Genomic DNA, 16563 nt, shown 5'->3' with positions numbered 1-16563 from the left:
TTATTGATCAGGCATGGTGGCTCATGCCTATAATCCTAGCACTTTGGGAGGCTGAGGCAGGAGGATCACTTGAGCCCAGGAGTTTTGGGCTGCAGTGAGCTATGATCGTGCCACTGCACTCCAGCCTGAGCAACAGAGAAAGACTCTGTCTCTGAAAATATAAAAATTGACCGGGTGAGGTGGCTCACACCTGTAATCCCAGCATTTTGGGAGGCCGAGGTGGGCAGATTATGTGAGGTCAGGAGTTCAAGACCAGCCTGGCCAACATGGTGAAACCTCGTCTGTACTAAAAATGCAAAAAATTAGCTGGCCATGGTAGCAGGCGCCTGTAATCCCAGCTACTCGGGAGGCTGAGGCTGGAGAATCACTTGAATCGGGGAGGCAGAGGTTGCAGTGAGCCGAGATTGTGCCATTGCACTCCAGCCTGGGCAACAAGAGCCAAACTCCATCTCAAAAATAAAAATAAAAATTACTAGCTAGGTGTGGTGGTGTGTGCCTATAGACCCAGGTACTTAGGAGACTGAGGCAGGAGGATTGCTTGAGCCCGGGAGGTCAAGGCTGCAGTGAGCCTTGATCTCACCACTATACTCCAGCCTGGGTGACAGACTGAGACCCTGGCTAAAAAAATTTTTTTTAATTAAAAATAAAAATAAATAATCATGGAGCACCTACTGCATGCCTGGCACTATTCCAGTGCTGGGATGCAGCAGTGAACAAAGCAACATCCCTGCCCTCCTGGAACTTACGTTGCAGAGGTAAAAAGTAAAGTAAACAAATAAATAAATGTATGGTCAGTGGCAGTCAGTGCTGTGAGTGAAAATAAAGGTGATGAGAGAGTGATAGATTGTATGTGGGTGAACCAGGTATGGTGGCTCACACCTGTAATCCCAGCATTTGGGAGGTTGAGGCGGGCAGATCACCTCAGGTCAGGAGTTGGAGAACAGCCTGGCCAACATGGAGAAACCCTGTCTCTACTAAAAATACAAAAATTAGCCAGGCAAGGTGGTGGGCACCTGTAATCCCAGCTACTCAGGAGGCTGAGGCAGGAGAATTGCTTGAACCCAGGAGGCATACTCCAGCCTGGCAACAGAGAGACACTCCATCTCAAAAAAAAAAAAAAAAAAAAAAAAAAAAAAAAAGAAAAACATATATATATATATATATATATATGGTGGATGTTTGGAGGGGTGTTGCTAACATTTTAGGTAGGGTGGTCAGGGAAGGCCTCTTTGATGCGATAAGCAGGGAGATGAATGACTGAGCCATGCAGCTACATGAAGATAAAATGTTCTGGAAAGAAAGAGCAGCCAGTGAAAAGACCCTGAGGTAGGAGCTGGCTTAGTGTGTTCAAAAAAAGCAAGGAGGCCCATGTGGCTGGAGGCAGGTGGGTGAGGGTCCAGGAGATGGGGGATGGGGGCAGGAACACCCCGTGGCCATGGGGAGGACTTTGGACTTGACGCCAAGTGTTGGGGGAAGCCATTGATGAACAATATAACAGCAAGAGCTGTTGGTATTTGATTTTACCCAAAGGTGTAAATAGTAAATTCTGAAAAGAATATTTTGACATACATGCATGGCAAGTTTCGGAACAGGTTTCTATTTGGGTGACTGAACGCATTTAAGAAAAGATTAAGCAGTGATCCTTGAACCCCAGCCAAATTGCCTCCTCCTTCCGTCATTGCAATTGGATGGCTCCAGTCAACTTATCTTGATCCAGCAAAGCATTTGGCATTTGTCCTTATAGACAAGACATAAATGTGAGCTGGATCACAGAGACTAGGATTTAGACCTGAACAATTCTGATAAAGCTGAAGGAGATCTCTATGAAGCTTCATCCTGGCCCTGGGCTGCCTGGCATTGTCATGAGTCGCTTGACTGGAGGCAGAGGAAGCCACTCTTCACCCTGCAGATGGCTGCTGGCTGGGAGGGAGCTCCAATACAATGGGTGACTGAAGCAGATTCAAGGCAGCCTTGACAGATTGCAAAGTTGGGTAGAAACCAACAGGATGAAATTTACCAGGGATGAGTGCTAAGTCTTGTGCTGAGGTTCCAAAAAACTAGTTACATAAGAATAGTACTGGGAAATCTGGTGAGATGGAAATTTCTATTGAAAAGAGAGAGAGAGGCTGGGCGCAATAGCCCATGCCTGTAATCCCAGCCCTTTGGGAGGCTGAGGCAGGTGGATTACAAGATCAGGAGATCAAGACCATCCTGACTAACACGGTGAAACCCTGTCTCTACTAAAAATACAAAAAAATTAGCTGGGCGTGGTGGCCGGAGCCTGTAGTCCCAGCTACTCGGGAGGCTGAGGCAGGAGAATGGCGTGAACCCAGGAGGTGGAGGTTGCAGTGAGCTGAGATCGCAGCCACTGCACTCCAGCCTGGGCAACAGAACAAGACGCCGTCTCAAAAAAAAAAAAAAAAAAAAAAAAAGAAAAAAGAAAGAAAAGAAAAGAGAGAGAGAGAGATGTAAAGAAGAAGGAAGGGAGCAAGAAAGAAGAGAGACAGATACACTGGCAGTTTTCATTCTGTCTACAAGCTTATAATGATGTCCCCTTAAATCAGAAGACCCAACCAGGAGGGAAGCCTGCTGTTCTCTGGGAAATGGGGTCCTTGCCTTAGGTATCCAGTCCCCTCTTGGCCACCACATGGTGAGAAAGGGAAGGTGACAAACCAGAGAGAACCAGGGAAGAGATACCAGATAAGGATTTGGCCAGCTGGAAACTGATTGAGGATGACAACCAGAAATATTGAACTGGAAGGAAAGAGAGCTTGGCTGGGACTAGAGCAAGCCAATAGCTGTCCTCAAATACAGGATTCAATGGCTGAGGACAAGGGAGAGACCCAGTTTATCATTCACAAAGCCAGAACCAAGACCACTGAGAATCACCAACTGATGGAAGAGAAAGGCTGCTGCCAGCTCTGGAAACACTCCTTAGCCATTAGCACTGCCCAGCAATGCATCATATTACCTGGGCACAGGTGAGTCCCCACCTCACCCTGGGCCAGCAATAGCAGCATTTATTACGCCCCTGCTCCTGTGAGGCTTGTGCTAGAGTCTTTACATCATTATTTGGTCATTACATCTCATTTAGTCGTTACAGCAACCCTATGAGGTAGAGATTATGACAACTCCTATTTTAAATGAAGACAGGACCAGAAGGCTGAGTAACTTGCCAGTGGCTTAATAAGAGACTTAGGGCTAGGCATGGTGGCTCACACCTGTAATCCCAGCACTTTGGGAGGCTGAGCGGGAGGATCACCTGAGGTCACAAGTTCAAGACTAGCCTGGCCAACACAGTGAAACCCCGTCTCTACTAAAAATACAAAAATTAGCCGGGCATGGTGGCAGGCATCTGTAATTCCAGCTACTCAGGAGGCTGAGGCACAAGAATCTCTTGAACTCAGGAAGCGGAGGTTGCAGTGAGCCGAGATTGCATCATTGCACTCCAGCCTGGGCGACAACAAAAGACTCTTAATGATCAGTAGCTGCAACACTAGAAAGATTTTTCTTTGCTCTTGCAAAGAAAAATCCCTTTGGTTCTAGAAAATCTCCTGAAAAAGAGGAAGGCTTATGAAGCCCTCAAAGCCACCCAGGCAAAGCAGGCACTTTTGTCAAAGAAGGAGCAGAGGGAAGGAAAAGGGCTCAAGTTTAAGCAACTGGAATCATTCCTACATGATTCCTGGCGGCAGAAATGTGACAAAATGCATCTCAGATGACTAGAAGTCAAACGTCACGCCTTGGAATTGCCAGATAAACATTCCTTGACCTTTGTTGTATGCATCGAAAGAATTGATGGCGTGAGTTCATTGGTGCAGAGAACCATTTGTAAGACTTTGCCTAAATAAAATTTTTAGTGTTGTCTTTGTAAATGTCACCCCCCAGAACCTAAAAATGCTGCATATAGTGGAACCTTATGTGACCTGGGGATTTCCAAATCAGAAGTCTGTCCAGGAACTCATTTTGAAACACAGACAAGCCAAGGTCAAGAATAAGATCATCCCTCTGACAGACAACACAGTGATTGAAGAGCACCTGGGGAAGTTTGGTGTCATTTGCTTGGAAGACCTCATTCATGAAATTGCCTTCCCAGGGAAGCATTTTCAGGAGATCTCATGGTTCTTGCGCCCTTTCCACCTCTCGGTGGCCCGTCATGCTACCAAAAATAGACTGGGCTTCCTCAATGAGATGGGCATACCTGGCTATCGGGGTGAATGCATCAGTCAACTCATCTGCTAGCTGAACTAGACCCAGGTGCCAAACTGCAGTAAATTTTTATCAATGAAGTGGAAGCATGTGTAGTAGAAGCATGTGTTTTTGTTTTTACGGGAATTTTTATCAAGTATCTTCAGAGAAGATTATTTCCAGCTTTATCTTCAAAAACTGGAAAGGAAAGGTCAAAGAAAAGACAGTAGCTCACACCTGTAATCCCAGCACTTTGGGAGGCCAAGGTGGGTAGATCATCTGAGGTCAGGAGTTCGAGACCAGCCTGGCCAACATAGTGAAACACTGTCTCTACTAAAAATACAAAAATTAGCTGGGCACGGTGGCACACACCTATAGTCCCAGCTACTTGGGAGGGTGAGGCAGGAGAATCACTTGAACCTGGGAGGCAGAGGGTGCAGTGAGCCAAGACCTCACCACTGCACTCCAGCCTGGGCAACAGAGCAAGACTCTTGTAAAAATAAATAAATAAATAAATAAATAAATAAATAAATAAATAAATATAAATAAATAAAAGAAGAAGAAGAAGAAGAAAACACTAGCCTATGTTCATGGCAAGCACCTCTCATCACAGTCCAGTTCCAAGGAAAAATTCCAGCATTTTCTACATTGGCTGCCAGCTTATCTAAAAGTAGCACATTCCATGGGCATCTTCTATCTTCGAGTTTAGTGTTGATAAATGAGTAACTCTAGCATTTGTACAGGGCTCCCCAAGACTCCTGCACCAGTCGACCAAGCCCAGGGACATAATTGAATCTAGAGATTCCTGGGGCCTTGTTTTGAAAAAAGACTTGAAATAAAAAATAAAAATAAAAATAAATGTTCACTTGTCCCTGAAAACAAACAAAAAAAAAATTCTGTCTCAAAAACAAAAAAGAGACTTAGGAGTGTCTAGGGGGCCTTCCCCGCCCCAGCACTGCCTAGGTGTTTTGCCGAGAGAAGGGGGCCATCGAGCAGGGAGTTCTTAAACTTTTCTGAGACTTTCATGACCGTACCCCTTGAGAGTGTTGTAAGCAATAGCCACTCCCAACCTACACACAAAAAAATTCTGCACCAATTTTGGGTACTCTCCAAACCCAAGAACCCGGGTGATGGGACCCTAATCCCGACACTCCTTTGCAGCCCAGAGTCTGGGAGCGCAGAGCAGGGGCTGCGGGATGGGCTGAAGGTGGGCAGTACTGGGGGGAGGCGGGCGGAGCGGGGCTGGGAGGGGCGGTGCCGGGGGGGAGGTGGGGGGGGGGGCCAGCCGTGTGGCGCGCCGCCTGCAGGGGGCGCTTGCGGCGGCTCCGGGCGGAGACAATCGCGCTGAGCGGGCGCCGCAGCCGGAGCGGGAGCCGGAGCTGCGAGGCGCGGCGCAGAGCTGGGGCTGCGCCGGGCCGGGCGAGCGGGACCAGGCGGGAGCCATGGACCGCTAGGGCCCGGCCTAGTCCCGCGATGCCGCCGGCGAGTGGCCCCAGCGTCCTCGCGCGGCTGTTGCCGCTGCTGGGGCTGCTGCTCGGCAGCGCCTCCCGGGCTCCCGGCAAGTCGCCGCCGGAGCCCCCCAGCCCGCAGGGTGAGTCTTCGCCGGGAGGGGCCGCGATCGCGGGCCTGCGCCCCCTGATCAGGCTCCCGCCCGTCAGCCCCCTCTTCGCGGCGTTCGTGAATTGAGGGATATTCTGTTCCCTGGATTCGGGTGGGGGGAGCTAAGCGATCTGGGGTCGGCGCTTCTTGGAGAAAGCGGAGGCGGGGAGAGGGAGGCCGTCCGGGGCGGGGGTCTTGGGGAGACACAATGGGTAGGGCGAGGGTCCCCAGGCTCGGCGCCGCCGCCCCCTCCCTATTTGTTTTTCTCCCTCCTGGTCCGCGAGGCGCTGCTGCCTCAGCCATTGTCTACCGAAGACACCCGCCCAGGGGCGGGCTGGGGCGGGCGCCCGCTCCGCAGCCCCCTGCGGGTTCCTCGCTCCCGACCCCGGCTGGGTGGGGGCGCCGGCATCGGCTGCCACCCTAGGCCCGGACAGGAGGCTGGGCGCCTGGAGCTGGGTTTGAAGGGGGGAGGGGAGAAGGGGGAGTGGGTGAGGCTGTGGGCGGGATTGACTGCTCTAATGGGGTTCTTCGCCCTGGAGCCTGACAGCTCCCAGCCAGCTCCCCTGGTTTAGAATTTGGGGTGCACCAAATAAATGCTTGTGAGCCTATGACGGAGGACGAGCGGCAGTTGTGGGGCTCTGAGAAAAGAGGGTACATTGTGATTCCAACTGAAGGCGCATGGCAGGCTTGCGGTCGCGGAGCCATGCTGAGCTGGCTGGCTGTGGGCAGTGCCGGCTGGGAGGGCAGGTGCCTGGGTCCCCGTTCAGCAGGCCTCATGGCACTCCTGTCCCCTGCCCGCCCCCAGATCACCCCCTCCTCACCTCACATCTCCTTCGCAGTGGAGGAGACCCTCCCCAGCGACTCACCGGGCGCAGGTGGGTGTGTGAGGTGGGGGTGGGGCCGGCTTCTGCAGCAGGAAAGGGTGGGGGAGCAAGACCCTGACTCCACACTCCACAGGCAGGCCTGGATGCTTAGGGGCCTCCCCCCACTCCAGCCCTGAGCCCATCTCCCGTGTTCCTGCTCTCTCCCCCCGGCCTGTGGGCCCCATCCCTGCCTGAAGCAGTGTTCACTCCTCACTCCCCACACTAAGGAGCTGGCAGGAAAAGCAGGGTGGGGGGATCTGGATGAGGGAAGTGGGGTCCGGATGAAGGGAGAGGGTCGGATTTCCTCCTGGATTGAGGCAGTCCTGGAGCCGGGACAGGTGGATACTATATGGTATGTCAGGCCTTGAGGATTGGGGAGGGTTCGCCCTCTGCCTCAGTCTCCCCAGCTCTCTGGGGGAGAAGATGAGGCTTTGCTTAGTAGGAAGAAGCCCTAGTTTCTTAGGACGTCCCTCCCCTCAAGTCCCTGCACCTCAGGGGAAGGGGCCCAGGGAATTGGCTGGAATAGAGCCAGGACAGGGGGGTTCTCTGGGGCAGCTGGCAGGGAGCCCAGGTTGAGGGGAAGGGGGAAGGGAATCTGCTAGGCACCTGCCCCCTTCTCCCCCACCCCCAAGGTTGGCACAGAGCCTTACCAGCCCACCCCAGTTTTGTTTCCCCAGCTCCCTCCCTCTTCTGAAGCTCTGACTCTTGAACCCAAGCTATTCCCTCAAATGACCCCAAGTATCTCAGACTCGGGGTCCCTCTCCCCAGCTGCTCTATCCAGCTGTTCCTAAGCCCGGGATGGGGGTGGGAGTAGCCAGGCCCTTCTGGCTTCTCAGAATTCCTAATGGGTGTTGGTGGGGGGATGGTGAGGACCTTGTGCACATCCTCCTAGGCTCTCCCCTCCCCCCACCCCAAGCCAATTCTTCTTTCTCCCAATCTGGGTGTACAGGCCTCCACTCTCCCGTATTAGCTGGGTGCCCTTGGGTATGTCACTTAACCTCTCTGAGCCATAATTTGTTCATTTGTAAGACATGGAAGGATAGTGCCTACATCATCAAATTGAAGTAAGAAATCTCATCAAATGTGCAAAAAAACAGTACAGGGGTGCCAGCTTCCTGTAGCAGCAGAGAGCGAGAGTGGGTAGAGTGTGCACCCACCCTGCAGGGTTGGGCTCTGGTCTGGGAGGGGAGGTGGGCTCAGGGGAACAGCTGGATGGGATGCCTAGGGCAGGCGTGGCACTGGCTCCGGCTTGGGAGCCTGAGCTAAGACACCTGTCACTGCTGAGTGTCAGGCTCCACTCTAAGGCCTTCCCTCTCCTCGAAGTCTCCGCAGCACCCTGACCTCCCCAGGCCCTGCTGCTCTCAGCTCCAGACTCTTCCTTCCGCACCCAACCCCCACTAGATTTGCATCCAGCACTCAGCCCACTCCCCACCTGCCTCCTGGGCCCCCCACTGAGGTGTCCATACATGCATGACACACCTTGTTAGCAGGAAGGTAGGGGTGAGGTGTGTTCTTGAGGGAGGGGCTGTGCTGATGGGAAGGGGTGCCCTGGATCGGAGAGACTGCCTGGAGAATCCATGGAAACAACTCAAGGCTTGGTTCCTCCCCATCACGCCATCTGAGGGCAGGACACCTGCCTGATGGCCTGGCCAGACTCTCCTCAGACTGGGGGCAGAGGCATCCCTGGAAAGCAAAACACTTGGGCTTCCCTCCCCAGCCCCCTCCACAATAGTTCTCTTGGGCCTGGGTTGCACCCCCCCAGATCTCCTTCCCCTTGCCAGGGCCCCAGCTCCCTGCCTGATCTCCTGGGAGGAATGAGGGCGTTGCCATGGTGACTGACTGTAGCTGACCAGCTGGGAGGGGGCAGGCGGTTCATGTGAGGGGGAGGGGGCAGAAGTAATTTGTTTGGGCATAGGGTTGGGGTGAGTCCCTAAATCTGAAGGGAAACAGGCTTGTGCAAAGGATTCTGGGAAAAGGATGAATGATGGGAATGACCAGTTTCCTAGTGTACCCTGTCAATTTTTTCCCAAGACCCCAAACTCTGCCCTAGCCTCCATTCTCCCTTTCAAACTGCTGAATCTTGACCCTTCTCTCCACCTGCATACCCAGCTTTACTTAGCCTTTCTCAGCCCTCCTATCCTTCTCCTCTCCCCAGGCCTGGGGTTAAGAATGTTGCTTCTAGAGGCAGACTGCTAGGTCTGGATCCCAGATCTCCACTTAGCTGTAGTCCAAGTATCTAAACTCTCTCAGCCTCAGTTTCCTTATCTGTAAAATGGACTAAGAGCATATATTATCAAATCCAATACACCACTGACTGTAAGATGCACCAGGATTTCAGGTACCAGTAAGAAAGGAAGAAATGCTGCCAGTTATAACGATGGCATCATCAATCAAAGACATAGCCTGAGTTTAGAATTGTGAACATGTGACACAGCGCATATGTCAGACGATGAAATACGGGAATAGTCCCACCTCCTTCATGGGCTGATAGGAGTTTCTCACTGAATGCTGGGTCTTAAATCATGCCTTCTCTAGCCTCAGCCCCAAAGACTCTCCGAAACACAGCTCCTTCCGCTGATCTTGGGGCTCCCCCCAGTTCTCTTTCCCCCTCCCTCGTCCTCACTCCCTTCACCCCATCTTGCCCACAGAGATCCTGATCAAGGTGCAGGTGTATGTGAGCGGAGAGCTGGTGCCCCTGGCCCGGGCCTCAGTGGATGTGTTTGGGAACCGGACTCTGCTGGCAGCTGGTACCACAGACTCAGAGGGTGTGGCCACCCTGCCCCTCAGTTATCGCTTGGGCACCTGGGTGCTGGTCACTGCTGCCCGCCCTGGCTTCCTCACCAACTCTGTGCCCTGGCGTGTTGACAAGCTGCCCTGTGAGTGCAGGGGCAGGTGGAGGGGGGGGACAGCAGCTGACCCTCCATCGGCCCCTTCCCAAAATAGGCTCCTTGGGGGTGGAGGGGGAGGCTTTCCAGCAGCTGCTGCCTGGGCTGGGGTACACAGAGGGGGCTGAGGGAGGGTGAAGCCTCTGGGACTCAGATGGAGGGGATGCCTGGCTGGGGGGTGGGGGGCAGGCTTTCCTGGAGCTGACTGGCCATCCCTCCCACAGTGTATGCATCTGTCAGTCTCTACCTGCTCCCTGAGCGGCCGGCCACGCTCATCCTCTATGAGGACCTGGTGCACATTCTCCTAGGCTCTCCCGGTAAGGCTCCCCCTCACCCAGGCCAACTCTTCTTCCTTCCCCTAACCTGGGCGTAGAGACCTCCACTGTCCTATATTGGCTGGGTGTCCTTGGGCAAGTCACTTCACCTCTCTGAGCCATAATTTGCTCATTTGTAAGATGTGGAAGGTTAGTGCCTACATCATCAAATTGGAGTAAGAATTAAATCCCATAAAAAGTGAAAAAACACAGTACAGAAGGTGTTCAATAAATGTTTATAGTTATCGGGGATTCTCGTGGTTTCTATTCTCCATCTATTCCTACCTTCCCTGCCACCTTTATCTTCAATGGGCCTACACGGATTTGTTGTGCACCTGCTGGATGCACAGGTGCACAGGAAGTGCAAGGCCCAGAGAAAGCCTGCAGCTGTCCTGATCTACTCCCGGCTTTTGGTCTCGCTCAGCTAGTACTTACTTCAACTCCTAGGCCGTGCCAGGCATTGTGGCTGGTGCTGGGAACCACGGTGAGGAAGAAGACCCGCTCCTTGCCTTTGGACGTTCACAGACAAGTAGGAAGACAGATCATTGCAAGCCCTGAAATAGTTCCAGAGCAGGCAGGGCAGTGGAGTGGAGGGCAGCTGCTTTCAGTGCTGAGACGGCCCTAACCTGCGAGGGGACCCGGCTGGGTGAGAGCTTGTCGAACGGAGCGGTCAGCCCTCGACTCAGGAGTTAAGGGGAAGCAGAGGCACCTCCACTGGAGAGGAAGGCCGGGGGAGATATCAGGTGGAGGGTAGTAGAGGACAGTGAGGGTTTGGGGGCTTCATTCCGCTTAGAGGGCCATGGTGGGTTTCAGAGTTGGAGGAGCCCCTTCCCGGTTTGTAGTCTCAGCCTGAGCCCTTGTCACGGAGCTAGATTTTTCTTTTTTTTTTTTTTTTTTTTTTTTTTTTTTGTGAGACACAGTGTTGCTCTGTTGCCCAGACTGAAGTGGCATAACCTCAGGATTCTTCTGCCTTAGTCTCCTGAGTAGCTGGGATTACAGGCACCTATCACCATGCCAGACTAATTTTTGTATTTTCAGTAGAGACAGTTTTGCCATGTTGGCCAGGCTGGTCTCGAACTCCTGACCTCAGGTGATCCACCCGCCTCAGCCTCTCAAAGTGCGGGGATTACAGGCGTGAGCCACTTCACCCAGCCTCACCAATCTGCTCTTGTTTGCTCACCTTCATCACTTTGATCCCAAACCAGAGGCTTCTAAGTGCCCCTGCAGGTTTCTAAAATGCCAGTGGACCCTTTGTAGCCCCCTAGCTTGAAGCCCCTGCATGGCACCTACTGCTTTCAGTACCAAGCCCAGGTGCCATCTCAGAGCTGACAGCGCCTTCCAGAGCCCGGGCCGCCCGCTGCCCCACACCTCTGGGCCTTTCTCATGCCAGGCCTCCTGGATGTCCTTTCCCTCTTTCTTTCCTGGCTGAGTCTTCCACATCCTGCAAGACTCCGTAGGGCCTCCCCTGAGCTGTGTGAGACCAGCTCCCCTAGTCCCCTGCGTCCCTCTATTTGGATAGCAAGGTGCAGGAGGAATGGAATGGGAGAGGATGGGCCTGGAGCCCAGTGGTCCGGGCTTCTATCCAGGCTTGAGGATTGTGACCTCGGGCAAGTTACTGAACCCCTGCCTGCCTCCATTTTTGCACCTCTAAAATGAGGTTGATAATAAAGACAACTAGCTAAAGGGCTATTTTCCTAATTGCAGGGGTTAATACAGGTAATCTGCTTAGAACAGTGCACAGCATAGCTTAAAGCTTAATAAATGTTAGCTGTGACCATACTGTATTGGAATTGTTTATATGTCTGTCCCCTCCACCCTAACACACACACACACACGACCTAAACTGATGCAGTAGCCACTAGCTACATATTAAATTGAAGTAAATTAAATTAAAAATTAATTAATTTGGCTGGTCGTGGTGGCTCATGCCTGTAATCCCAGCACTTTGGGAGGTCAAGACGGGTGGATCACGAGGTCAGGAGATCGAGACCATCCTGGCTAACACAGTGAAACCCCATCTCAACTAAAAATGCACACACACAAAAAAAATAGCCAGGCATGGTGGTGGGTGCCTGTAGTCCCAGCTACTCGGGAGGCTGAGGCAGGAGAATGGCGTGAACCTGGGAGGTGGAGCTTGCAGTGAGCCGAGATTGAGCCACTGCACTCCAGCCTGGGCGACAGTCTCAAAAATTAAAAAAAATTTTTTTAATTAATTTTTTAAAATTAATCCATCCAGAGATGGATTCTCACTCTGTTGCCCAGGCTGGAGTACAATGGCATGATCTCAGCTCACTGCAACCACTGCTGCCCGGGTTCAAGTGATTCTCCTGCCTCAGCCTCCCGAGTAGCTGGGATTATAGGTGCCTGCCACCACACCTGGTGAATTTTTGCAGTTTTAGTAGACACGGGGTTTCACCATCTTGGCCAGGCTGGTCTTGAACTCCTGACCTCGTGATCCACCTGCCTCGGCCTCCCAAAGTGCTGGTATTACAGGCGTGAGCCACCACGTCCGGCCTTTTTTTTTTTTTTTTTTTTTTTTTTTTTTTTTTTTGAGACAGAATTTCGCTTTTGTTGCCCAGGCTGGAGTGCAACGGCACAATCTCAGCTCACCACAACCTCCACCTCCCAGGTTCAAGCGATTCTCATGCCTCAGCCTCACAAGCAGCTGGGATTACAGGCATGTGCCACCACGCCCGGCTGATTTTGTATTTTTAGTAGAATTGGGGTTTCTCCATGTTGGTCAGCCTGGTCTCTGACTCCCAACCTCAGGGGATCCACCCGCCTTGGCCTCCCAAAGTGCTGGGATTACAGGCATGAGCCACTGCACCCGCCTAGAAAAAATTCATTACATTTTTAAAAATTAAAAATCCAGTTCCTCAGTCACACTAGCCACATTTCAAATGCTTAACAGCCACGTGTATCCAGTGGGTACCATAATGGGCAGCACAGCTAGAAAACATTCCCATCACAGCAGACATTCATCTTTGAGCCCCCAGTGTCTAACGTGGTGCCTGCCACTTAGTAGACAATACTGTTTGAGGATCTGGATCGCAATATTTTATAGGTTCTATAAGGAAACTTCTAAGAAAGCAAGTACATTCCTGAGGCTCACACAGAGATTTCAAGTCCATGTCCCTTCCAGGTTAACATTCCATGACTGCCCAGCTTTCTCCCCAAGGCACCACCCTCCCCGGCCTTCCGAAGTGGCCTGACCTAATGTCCCCCTTTTCCTTAGATAATGGGTTTCTGCTCTGGTCCCTGGGGATCCTGTCCATGGTCAGGCCACTGCAGCCCCTCTCTCCCTCCAGGTGCCCGCTCCCAGCCCTTGGTGCAGTTCCAGCGCCGGGCTGCCCGCCTGCCTGTCAGCTCCACCTACAGCCAGCTCTGGGCGTCACTCACGCCTGCCAGCACCCAGCAGGAAATGCGGGCTTTCCCTGCCTTCCTGGGCACTGAGGCCTCCAGCTCAGGTAGGCTGGGTGCCCAGCGTGGACGGGGTCTCCCCAGGCTCAGGATCAGCCCTCAGCCCTGTACCCTCTTCCCTCAGGCAATGGCTCCTGGCTGGAGCTGATGCCCCTGGCTGCTGTGAGCGTGCACCTGCTGACAGGTAATGGGACAGAGGTGCCACTCTCAGGCCCCATTCACCTGTCCCTGCCCGTGCCCTCCGAGACTCGTGCCCTCACCGTGGGCACCAGCATTCCAGCCTGGAGATTCGACCCCAAGAGTGGTAAGCGCCTCAGGGGGTTGCAGGTGCTTGAGTTGAGGGAGGAAAGTGGGACTTGAGTGGGAGGGACTCAAGTGTGACAAAACCCCTGCCTCTCCCAGGGCTGTGGGTGCGCAATGGCACTGGTATAATCCGGAAGGAAGGCCGGCAGCTCTACTGGACCTTCGTCTCCCCTCAGCTGGGGTACTGGGTCGCCGCCATGGCCTCCCCCACAGCTGGTAAGAGTAGTGGGGCAGTGGGCATAGGGGCCGTGGAGGAGGGGAGCTGGGAGAGCAGATTTCTGAAAGGCAGGAAGGGCGTCCACACCTGAACGCTAAGCCCTCGCCTGGCACAGGGCTGGTCACCATCACGTCGGGCATCCAGGACATCGGCACCTACCACACCATCTTCTTGCTCACCATCCTGGCAGCCCTTGCCCTGCTGGTGCTCATCCTGCTGTGTCTGCTCATCTACTACTGTCGGTGAGCACCGGGCTTCCCCCTCCCTCCCCTCCTCTCCTCTGACTGAGGCCTGCACTTGCACCGGGCCCTGGGGCCCCAAAGATGCATAAAATCCACTTCTGGTCCTCAAGGGGCAGACAGGAAAAGACTTCCTGTAAACATGCTAAGACCTGAAGGGCTGGGGCTAGTGGCTGAAGACAGCCAGGAGGTGGGAGGGGAGGCAGGGCTTCAGGACTTGCAGCCCGGCCCCTCCAGAGAGATCTGCCACTGCCCCTAGCAGCCCAGCTCTCTACCCCAGAGGACTCCAGGCCGAACACACCCCTACACGGTTTAGATGCTCATCCCTGGTTCTCGCAGCACATCCTACATGCAGAGGAGTGCAGAGTTTACCCTGAGGGGACCGCCAAACGGACACGGCTCCCCGCCATCTCTCCTGGGCGCCCCAGGCATTCTCCTCACCTCTTCCACTATATTCATCTCTTGTCTTGCATCTAAGGGGGTTCGGGGCCAACTCTGGCCCTCACCCTTTCCTGAGAGGCCCCCTCTGCACCCTCCCTTCCAGGAGGCGCTGCCTGAAGCCGAGGCAACAGCACCGCAAGCTGCAGCTCTCGGGGCCCTCTGACGGTAACAAACGAGACCAGGCCACCTCGATGTCCCAGCTCCACCTCATCTGTGGGGGACCCCTGGAACCCGCCCCGTCGGGGGACCCCGAGGCTCCGCCTCCAGGCCCCCTCCACTCGGCCTTCTCCAGCTCCCGGGACTTGGCCTCCTCCCGGGACGACTTCTTCCGCACCAAGCCGCGGTCTGCCAGCCGCCCGGCCGCCGAGCCTTCGGGTGCCCGCGGGGGCGAAAGCGCCGGGCTCAAGGGCGCGCGTTCGGCCGAGGGCCCCGGCGGGCTGGAGCCCGGCCTAGAGGAGTACCGGCGCGGGCCCTCGGGGGCTGCGGCTTTCCTGCACGAGCCGCCCTCGCCGCCGCCGCCGCCCTTCGACCACTACCTGGGCCACAAGGGGGCAGCCGAGAGCAAGACCCCCGACTTCCTGCTGTCGCAGTCGGTGGACCAGCTGGCGCGGCCGCCGTCGCTGGGCCAGGCGGGGCAGCTCATCTTCTGCGGCTCCATCGACCACCTCAAGGACAACGTCTACCGCAACGTCATGCCCACCCTGGTGATCCCCGCGCACTACGTGCGCCTCGGCGGCGAGGCTGGCGCCGCGGGCGTGGGCGACGAGCCGGCCCCGCCCGAGGGCACAGCACCCGGCCCAGCGCGCGCTTTTCCCCAGCCCGACCCCCAGCGCCCGCAGATGCAGGGCCACTCAGGCCCGGGGGGCGAGGGCGGCGGGGGCGGCGGCGAGGGCTGGGGGGCCGGGCGCGCGGCGCCCGTCAGTGGCTCGGTCACCATCCCTGTGCTGTTCAACGAGTCCACCATGGCGCAGCTCAACGGGGAGCTGCAGGCCCTGACCGAGAAGAAGCTACTGGAACTGGGCGTGAAGCCGCACCCCCGCGCCTGGTTCGTGTCCCTCGACGGGCGCTCCAACTCGCAAGTGCGCCACTCTTACATCGACCTGCAGGCGGGCGGCGGGGCCCGCAGCACCGACGCCAGCCTGGACTCCGGCGTCGATGTGCACGAGGCGCGGCCCGCGCGCCGCCGGCCTGCGAGGGAGGAGCGGGAGCGCGCCCCGCCTGCCGCGCCGCCGCCGCCGCCCGCGCCCCCGCGCCTGGCGCTCAGCGAGGACACGGAGCCCAGCAGCAGCGAGAGCCGCACGGGCCTCTGCTCTCCAGAGGACAACTCGCTGACGCCGCTGCTGGACGAGGTGGCGGCGCCCGAGGGCCGGGCGGCCACGGTACCCCGGGGGCGGGGCCGCAGCCGCGGGGACAGCTCCCGCAGCAGCGCCAGCGAGCTGCGGCGCGACTCGCTCACCAGCCCGGAGGACGAGCTGGGGGCGGAGGTGGGCGACGAGGCGGGAGACAAGAAGAGCCCGTGGCAGAGGCGGGAGGAGCGGCCGCTGATGGTGTTCAACGTCAAGTAGCGCCGGCGCCGGGCCTGGCACCGCCCCTCCCGCGCGGGCCCGCACCCAGGGTGCGCGCCCCCGGGGCCTGCGGGGGCCCTCGCGCATAGCCCCCAGCCCCAGGCTGGAGAGGGGCCCAGGGGCCTTGGAGCCGTTCCGTGGTAGGTGCTGGGTTGTGTCTTGCAAGGGACCCTGTGTCTGCCTCCAAGCCGGGGAGGAGGGGGGGTCCAGCCCCCAAGGGGAGGTGCCGGGGAGGAGGGCTGGGGGGAAGCAGTGCCTGTGTAGACGTGGCTGTACATAGAAAGCTCTATTGTGGGAAAGCAGGAGGGGTGACCCAGCCTCAGCTGCTAGTGTGAGGGCTGGGAAGGGAGGGGGCGTTCTCTCTGGACCCCTGGGAGGGGAGGGGGTGCTGCTTGCTGACTAGCCCATCTCTGGGCTATGATGTCACAGGGCTGGTGGCTGGGACAGCTCTGGGGACTAGGGGGTAATGTGATACAGCCGATGTGGGCAGCAGCAAATACAAAACTGGTGAGGTTAAGGCTGTGTGTGTCTT

At 55.7% G+C, this 16563-nt stretch overlaps 1 protein-coding gene and 1 pseudogene across 1 annotated transcript; both read left to right on the top strand.

Annotated features, from left to right (window-relative positions):
• The first annotated feature begins 3477 nt into the window (after positions 1-3477).
• On the top strand, positions 3478-4239 carry LOC104654744 (annotated as a pseudogene).
• Positions 4240-5525: 1286 nt separating this feature from the next.
• Positions 5526-16545, top strand: FAM171A2 (family with sequence similarity 171 member A2). Its single transcript, XM_030924183.1, has 8 exons — positions 5526-5776; positions 9296-9523; positions 9757-9849; positions 13155-13313; positions 13391-13570; positions 13669-13785; positions 13902-14028; positions 14570-16545. Exons 1-8 carry the CDS (start codon positions 5659-5661, stop codon positions 16029-16031), a joined length of 2484 nt encoding a protein of 827 aa, XP_030780043.1. The 5' UTR covers positions 5526-5658; the 3' UTR covers positions 16032-16545.
• Positions 16546-16563: the final 18 nt, after the last annotated feature.

Source organism: Rhinopithecus roxellana, chromosome 19 (assembly GCF_007565055.1).
Source record: "Rhinopithecus roxellana isolate Shanxi Qingling chromosome 19, ASM756505v1, whole genome shotgun sequence".
NCBI lineage: Eukaryota > Metazoa > Chordata > Mammalia > Primates > Cercopithecidae > Rhinopithecus > Rhinopithecus roxellana.
Note: the sequence above shows the minus strand (reverse complement) of the source record. Positions and strands in the feature narration are given on the sequence as shown.

What these genes read in the sequence shown, in the direction of transcription:
- FAM171A2 (XM_030924183.1), top strand. Translation starts at nt 5,659, where the DNA reads ATGCCGCCGGCGAGTGGCCCCAGCGTCCTCGCGCGGCTGTTGCCGCTG. An exon ending in CACTGAGGCCTCCAGCTCAG is followed by an intron (nt 13,314 to 13,390) that starts GTAGGCTGGGTG and finishes CTCTTCCCTCAG; the next exon opens with GCAATGGCTCCTGGCTGGAG. An exon ending in GAGATTCGACCCCAAGAGTG is followed by an intron (nt 13,571 to 13,668) that starts GTAAGCGCCTCA and finishes TGCCTCTCCCAG; the next exon opens with GGCTGTGGGTGCGCAATGGC.